Below are 7,560 nucleotides of genomic sequence, written 5' to 3' on the forward strand. Positions count from 1 at the left end.
ACCGCTCTTGCGAGCTCTTCAAAATTTCTAGTATAAGATTTGTCACCATCGTCAAGATAAAGAAATAGAACAGTGCGGTAAATGTCTTAATAATTTGTTTTGTCGAATGCACGAATGGAGATTCTGCAACGTCGTCTAGTTATTCGCATTCACGATGCGATCTGTGTCTAAACATCGAACAAAGTGAGAACGGCTAATTACGAATTATGGTAATGCAACGGGTAGAATGTCGTCTATCGTCCTACAAATCTCATGTCGCACCTGAGCCATACACCATCTGAGGAGGCCACACTGCTAGCCCGGGGTTACAAGCTAGGGAGGAAGCTCGGCGAAGGCTGTTATGCAAAAGTCTGTGTCCTAATTAAAAATCTCTATTATTGCTTTCACACATTTTAAATAACATTAATTTTCTGATTATAGGTGTATTTAGCCGAATATAAGCCAGAACATGAGTCGGAGAAGAATAGCGTCCTGGCCTGTAAAATAATCGACACTGCTAATGCACCAAAGGACTTTGTTCAGAAGTTTCTGCCGCGTGAACTGGATATTCTGGTGAAGCTGAATCATCCACATGTTGTGCACGTTCACAGTATCTTCCAAAGACGCACCAAGTACTTCATATTTATGCGTTTTGCTGAGAACGGTGATCTTTTTAATTTTATACTGAAGAACGGCAGAGTGGCGGAGAGTCAGGCTCGCGTGTGGTTCAGACAGCTCGCTTTAGGTATCATGATACTTCTATCTTAAAGAAACAGCATTAACTCTATAATATTGCTATAAGTGAATTTTCATCCAAGTGCTAATTTAAATATTTGAAGTTCATATTTTTATATAAAAATAATATTAGTTATTTTAACACCTGTGCAACCTATAAAATAGATATTATATAAGTAAAAAATTCTTAATTTTGTGGGTGAATTTTCATTCAAGTTAATATAAAAAAAATGTTAATATAATTAATGTTAATATAAAAAAGTTGAATATTCTAGAGGATTGATTTATTAAAAAGATCAATCACGAATGCAGTTAATAAAAGAAGCTAATAATTATAATCTGATGAGTTAGATTTGTACAAATTCAACATATGCATTTGTTCACGGATATTTTTCCTAATGCGTGTTCGTTTATCAGGTCTTCAATATCTACACGAGATGGAAATAGCGCATCGTGACATCAAATGCGAAAACGTTCTTCTCACGTCAAATTACAACGTCAAACTGGCGGACTTTGGTTTTGCTCGATACATGATTAACAGTCATGGTAAGCGCGTTTTGAGCGACACGTATTGCGGTTCGCTGTCGTACGCGGCACCAGAGATCCTCCGCGGTTATCCGTACAATCCGAAGATATCCGACATATGGGCGCTAGGCGTGATTCTCTACATAATGTTAAACAAGTCCATGCCATTCGACGAGGACAACCTAAAGCGCCTGTACGAGCTGCAGGTAGCGCGCAAATGGAAATTCCGCAGCAAAGTAATCGACGGTCTGACTGATCGTGTAAAGAAGCTTGTAGGCAATTTGCTCGAGCCGGACGTGTCTAAACGCTGGCATTTGGACCAGATCGTGCAGAGCGACTGGATCGCCATGGATCCGCGCCTCTTGGTGCTTACGCCTGCGGAGCAGATCGCGCTTAACAATGCAATCGAGGAACGCAAGAGATTCGAGGAGAAGTTTACGAAGAAGGAATCGGTATGGGTGGAGATAATCCCAATCGTGCAATCGTTGCTCCTAGACATTCTTTATAAGTTTAAATGCCTCTTAGTATCATTTCCGTCATACGTCGTACTGATGATGCGTAAAACGTTGCTGCTCATCCATTTGGCGTACACGCGCATCTTGTCGAGTATTCGATTGCGAGACTAGCCTGAATAACTTTGCAATACATGCTCCCCGAGCGTGTCAATTTTCTTACGTTTCGTAGATCAAAATCTATAATTAAAGAGAACACGCATAACGCAAGTGACGTCACAAAATTACGAATGACCGATTTTCAGAAACGACATAAAATCGAGGAGACAAAAAAGATTGACGAGCATGAAATGGAAGAAATAACGATCCTCAAAGGCGCTGCAAAAGTACGTGCCATTACAATTAATTACATATTAAGGTAATGTTAAACGGCCAAATTTTCTTATCTCTTTCTTAGGGGACAGTTTCCACGATTATGACAAGCCCAAGTTTAACTTAAAAATTGGTCCTTCCCTGTAATATTCGCCTTTTTACATTCTTATCCACTTGTGATAATAAACTAGAAATAATTTGATGCAGTGCAGTTCAATATATTTTTAGCGCAGTTAATATAGATACAATTAATATACATATCTATAAATTTTCATCTTGCGTTTTCCTCTTTTTTTATTTCAAGCTACTGCAAGTAAGAACGATAAATATATGCGAGTGTAAATTAAATATCTATGTAGGAATATACATACCGAATTTCCCGAATTCGAATAAACTCCGTAGGAATTACTAAGAAATAATACTTTACGCGTACTAGTTGCCCACATATCGTGCTTTTAAAACGGTCGTGCTGTTCTCCGTTGTTGCTTTGACATAATAATCGGCACCGAGGTTGAAGGTCTTTATTTGTCCCTCCAGAGACATTTTAAAAATGTGTTCTGGACGGAAAAGTCCTCCGAGATTCCACATACCGTCAGATCGTATTAACAGATGTTGACCATTCGGCGTCTTACTGATTACAAACGAGCTCGAACCCGGCAAAACGTATTGACTGAGTTCGTTCCACGCGTGATAACGCAATATCAAGGTTTCTTCGAACAATCGCAAAAAAATCCATAACGAATGATCGATTGATTCCATAAATATTTCAAGTATATCAGGCACGTATAATCCTGTTAAATATTATTTCGTAACATTACGAGATTCTTCATTACTATAATGTGATTAAATAATGTTTCTTCGTGAGACTCACCTGCTACCTGATAAAATTGTTCATCGGTATACGAATAAATTGAGATAAAATCTTTTGACACTAGTACTAGAAATATAGTATCATCCAGCAGTATCAATTTCTTTGTCACAAACGCGCTGGCATTTGTACCGGCGATAGCATACAATAATTCCGTGTCGTTACAAATTGAAGACGCACTCTTTGACTCGCAAAGACAGGTACTGTTAAGATTCATGTCCTCTGTGTTAGAAGTAGTAGAAACGGTTTGCAATATATCTTCGTCCACCACTTCAAATTTGTTCACATAAATAGCACGATCTGCACACAAAATAATCAATAATATTTTGTTGAATTAATATTATCCATTTTTAAACTATTTAATGATCTGAATGTATAACTCACTTTGCAACGCAGTTGTTATATCTTCCGTCAATGTCATGACTTCCGTCATTCTATCCAAAACTGTGTCTATTTTATTTTTCGCAATATTTGTTAAGTTTATCTTTTCGTAGAGTCCACCGATTGTGATGTTTCCAAAAATTTCAATTTCATTTTTGAAATTCATTTTACTTTCTATTGTCTGCACCGCTTTACGTTTCTTCATTTGATTGTTTATTAACTCCATCAGATTTACATCATTTACAGTACCATCAATAACAAGAGATGGTGCATTAAGTTGGCCTTGTATCCTCTTGGTTCCGAACAATGTTTGATTTCCGGACTTCAGTAACGCGTCTTCGATATTACGACCCATAATTGTACCTTTGACGCTAAAGAAAATACTAAGAGTTCTTAACGACAATTAACAAAAATATTGTTTTGATAGAAATATCAATTACCTCAAATTATTCAAAGTAATGTTGGTAAAAGTTTTTTGACCTTTAATTACCAACTTCTGACATTTTTGAGTTACAGCATATTTAGTAAAGTTCGAAAAGTTCATATTCAATGCCTGGAGATTTTTAGTCGTCAAGCTTAATATCGTTTTCTTACCGGTGACAATATTACGTTTTGTGTCACGCCTAACAATATCCGTGTTTAAGTCGATTCCATTAAATTTACCATCCCAAATCATATTATCTAAATTAAAGATATAATTTATTTTTTTAAATTTATTTTTTTAAGAAAAATAATGCTCTATCTTACTTATGTACAATTCTTCAAAACGCCACGCAACATCTACAGTTTGCGTCGTATTTTTCATCAAGGAATTAGTTAGCAAATTGTTCAAATTCAAATCTGAAGACTGTAGAATTGAATTATTTTCTGCGTTCATAGAAGGCACCTCAACATTCTTAAACGACGAAACTACAGTAATATGCTGTGTTTCTGTTTTGCTTAAAAATTTATATTTCATATCCTTCCACATGTTTAGATTCAATGAATTATTAGAATGCTGAAAAAATTATTAAATTTCTTATGGTTAATATTATTTTTTTTTATACGTAAGGTAGCCTTTGTTTTACTGATGTTTTTACCTTTAGCACAATATCTCCTGTTAAAGTAATGTTTTCAAAGTATATATTGTTACCACATAAAGTTGTGTCCTGATTTGCCATCCATAAATTCTCAGATAATTGCTTTAGATTCACATCCTTTATATTTTCTATAACTGGCTCCTTCAAAAATCTGACTGATCCTAAAATAGAAATATTTACATACATCATTAAAATTCTTTCGTCATAAAATATAATTAGTAAATTCTGTCACTGTGTACCTTGTATAATAAATGTTGATGGGGTATCGCTTGTGACGTAACCAAAAGTCTGAGGCACATTTATCGCATCTGTACTTAAAGTAGTAGAAATCCGTTTTGAACCCAAATTGAGATTTGTATCTAAATGCGAAAGTTTTAATGTCGAGCGGGAAGCATTTATGTTGCTTGACGTAAAACCACGAGCTGCAAAAAAAATTTTAAGATATAAATTACGCATTAAATTTTTATTCATTTCAAATTAATTGGGAAATATTAAACGTAAATTTACCGAATGTTACGTGTCCTAAAGATATCAGATCATCCACCTTCAGTACATTTTCCATAAAAGATTGTATATTTATATCGTTGATTTTTCCGATATCGCTATCTCCTTTTATAATTACGTTCTTTACTTTTGTAGGTAAAGAGAGATTGAAATAGGCTGGCGTTTCGAGATTGTTAACGACAAGTTTCTTAAGATTTACTGGTCCTTTGATGTGACTTTCACCTATCCACTCGTTCACTGCAATTTTTAAGTCTACATAATATTGATTATAAGTGTAATGTGAGACTTAGACCAATTTAAGTTATTTTTACTTTTCAGATTTATTCCTTTAATTTTTGATGCTGATATATTTTTTACGAAAACTTGACCCGTGAATAGCTTCGCTGAAAAGTCAATGCTGTGCAAATCTGATACCGAATCGAAAACGGTCGTATTCAAATTTTGAGCTCCAAGAATATGTGAAACATTTAAATTTTTTACAAATATATCGCCTATTTTCATTGAAGAAGTTCTAATTTCCGGAGTGATGACTTCTTTTGCACATAGGGGAACCGTCAATCTGCAAGTATATTTTTAGAGGATGTAGAATACTCTACGTGCTTCATAAAACAAAGAGATGTGTGTACTTTGGAATGGGAAGATTTTGGTAGGCAGCGCTTGACAAAGTGACACTATTATTCGTGTATTTTGTTCCAGAAATAACAATAGTTTCAGCAGAATTCTTCGTTACCAAATTCGTGGTAACAAAGTCCCACATAGTCACGTTGCTCCATTGCTGAAAATGAAAATGTAAAGTAAATTCAAAATTATACACGTGCACACACAAATATAGATTTTTTAATAATTACTGTTTTGTTGCTGGATAATATCAAATGCACCGATACATTAGAATCTAGCGGTACAATATTCTCTAAAATTTCTTTCATCGACAGCCCACGAGACCTGACGATATCTTTAGCTTTAACGAAGTCGCTGAACGTCACGTTCTGCAGAAAACGGTCACCAGACAATACTAACGGTGTGAGAATTTGTTTCATAGGCTTTAATCTTTCAATTCCTCTGCCCGTTATTTTGCCTGATGTTTTGACAAGTCCTGTAAGTCTCACTTTTGTAGCAGTTATCGAACCTTCCATTACAGTGGTGGGATCATTTAATGGCAAAAAGAATTTGTCCTTGGTTAGATATAAATCTTTTACTCTCGCCTCTTTCATGTACACTGTTTGCTCAATGCTTCTTGTCGCAATGTTTAAGGGAATCGAAACGTCTGTCGCATGCAAATTGGCGAAGACATGATGACCTAAAATCCATGTATTAAATATAATATAGTTACATTATTATATTAATAGTTATATTATATATCCTGTAATACAGGACATATAATAAAAAGTCTGTTCTTTTTAGTTAAAGTTCTTGCACGGTTCATCTTTTTTCCCTTTTCTTTCTACGTTGGATAGAAAAAGAGAAAAGATGAACCGTGCAAGAAGTTCAGCTAAAAAGAACAGGCCTAAAGAAACAACCAGAACAGTGCATTAAATCACCTGTAATTATTTGATCTCCTGAAACTTTCAAAGCTCTCTCTTGCAGGTCTCGCATTAATATCCCGTTAATAGATTTCTTAACGAATATATCATCTATCTTAAAATTAGGAACGGGACATTTCCAGTCAAGTAGCGTCTTTACTTTCAATTTGGCGAGCCGTAGGACCTCATTAGATTTCACATATTTAGGTTTAATCCCGCCATTCGTAATTATACGATGAACATGACAATTCGTTTTACACTTGACTGTGATCTTTTTGCCGTACAAGACTGTATGTTTAGATTTTTCAGCATCTGCTGTTCTTTGTGTCAAGAGGCTGTTTGTCAGATTTAATTTAGCAATTATACTCTTGTATCGCTCCGTCAACTGGACCAATTCCTCCGCATTCTGACCATTCATCTAGCAACATTTAAATACAAAATTGTATTAATCGAGTTAATATGAAATTTCATTTTTTAAACTAACAGAGATCGAGAGACACAGTGTCTTACACTCTGCATACGAAGCTGACCGATGTGCGCGTTCGAAATTACAGGACTCTTTAAATCTGGAAGTTTTTCCAAAGTTCTCTGAGACGCCTGTTGCTTGGTCTCGGAACACCAAGTGGCTATTTCATCTAGCAAGGATTTCCATGTTTTCTTCACCGCCCAAGTAGGATTTAAAAATTTCCATTCTCCGGCCTGATTCTGTATCATGAGCATGTCTTCATCATATGATGAAGACATGCGAATAGAACGAATTTGTCGAAGGTTCGATAATTTCGTACGTAATCTTAAAAATTTCCAGCCGTTGTATTGATAAATTTCTGCAGTATCTTGTTCCACTGAAAACAGGACGACGGTGTTTTCCATCGTCAAGGAAAGAATCTGCCTCGTCGGAGCGATTTTTTGAAACGGCACGAAGCGACCGTACATCTCCTTATACAAGATCGTAGACTTATTACCGGCTAAAACTAGAAAGCGCTCTTCGAAATGACCCTCTTTGAAATGAAACGAACTGACGTCGTTGGCGTAACGTAATTTCTGCATCTCTACGAATTTGTTAGAACGCATGGAAAACCGGAGTATTTTCGTGAACGATCCTACGACGACAATATGCATGAAACTCTTGCTCTGGAAGGGAAAGA

At 35.7% G+C, this 7,560-nt stretch overlaps 2 protein-coding genes across 5 annotated transcripts in view; one reads left to right on the plus strand and one right to left on the minus strand.

Annotated features, from left to right (window-relative positions):
• LOC108721262 (testis-specific serine/threonine-protein kinase 1) overlaps positions 1-2,266 on the plus strand; it is a 2,327-nt gene extending 61 nt beyond the window's left edge. The window contains exons 1-5 of one of the 4 annotated variants that reach the window (XM_018445721.1): positions 1-348; positions 421-724; positions 1,132-1,691; positions 1,997-2,077; positions 2,149-2,266. The exon at positions 1-348 is cut by the window's left edge and continues 60 nt beyond it. In XM_018445721.1, the coding sequence (XP_018301223.1) occupies positions 253-348; positions 421-724; positions 1,132-1,691; positions 1,997-2,077; positions 2,149-2,190 (1,083 nt within the window). In that variant the 5' untranslated portion in view covers positions 1-252 and the 3' untranslated portion in view covers positions 2,191-2,266. Of the gene's footprint in view, positions 349-420; positions 725-1,131; positions 2,078-2,148 lie in introns of those variants that run through there. The other 3 variants (XM_018445720.1, XM_018445722.1, XM_018445719.1) reach the window with 3 other exon arrangements.
• An 81-nt stretch (positions 2,267-2,347) lies between these two features.
• LOC108721260 (uncharacterized) overlaps positions 2,348-7,560 on the minus strand; it is an 8,937-nt gene continuing 3,724 nt past the window's right edge. The window contains 13 exon segments of the mRNA XM_018445715.1: positions 2,348-2,854; positions 2,935-3,231; positions 3,316-3,683; positions 3,753-3,993; positions 4,060-4,309; positions 4,392-4,552; positions 4,631-4,813; positions 4,899-5,147; positions 5,207-5,454; positions 5,522-5,670; positions 5,744-6,192; positions 6,434-6,833; positions 6,926-7,560. The exon segment at positions 6,926-7,560 is cut by the window's right edge and continues 26 nt beyond it. Of these exon segments, the coding sequence (XP_018301217.1) occupies positions 2,496-2,854; positions 2,935-3,231; positions 3,316-3,683; positions 3,753-3,993; positions 4,060-4,309; positions 4,392-4,552; positions 4,631-4,813; positions 4,899-5,147; positions 5,207-5,454; positions 5,522-5,670; positions 5,744-6,192; positions 6,434-6,833; positions 6,926-7,560 (3,989 nt within the window). The 3' untranslated portion in view covers positions 2,348-2,495.

Source organism: Mycetomoellerius zeteki, unplaced genomic scaffold, assembly GCF_001594055.1.
Source record: "Mycetomoellerius zeteki isolate Tzet28-1 unplaced genomic scaffold, Tzet1.0 scaffold164, whole genome shotgun sequence".
NCBI lineage: Eukaryota > Metazoa > Arthropoda > Insecta > Hymenoptera > Formicidae > Mycetomoellerius > Mycetomoellerius zeteki.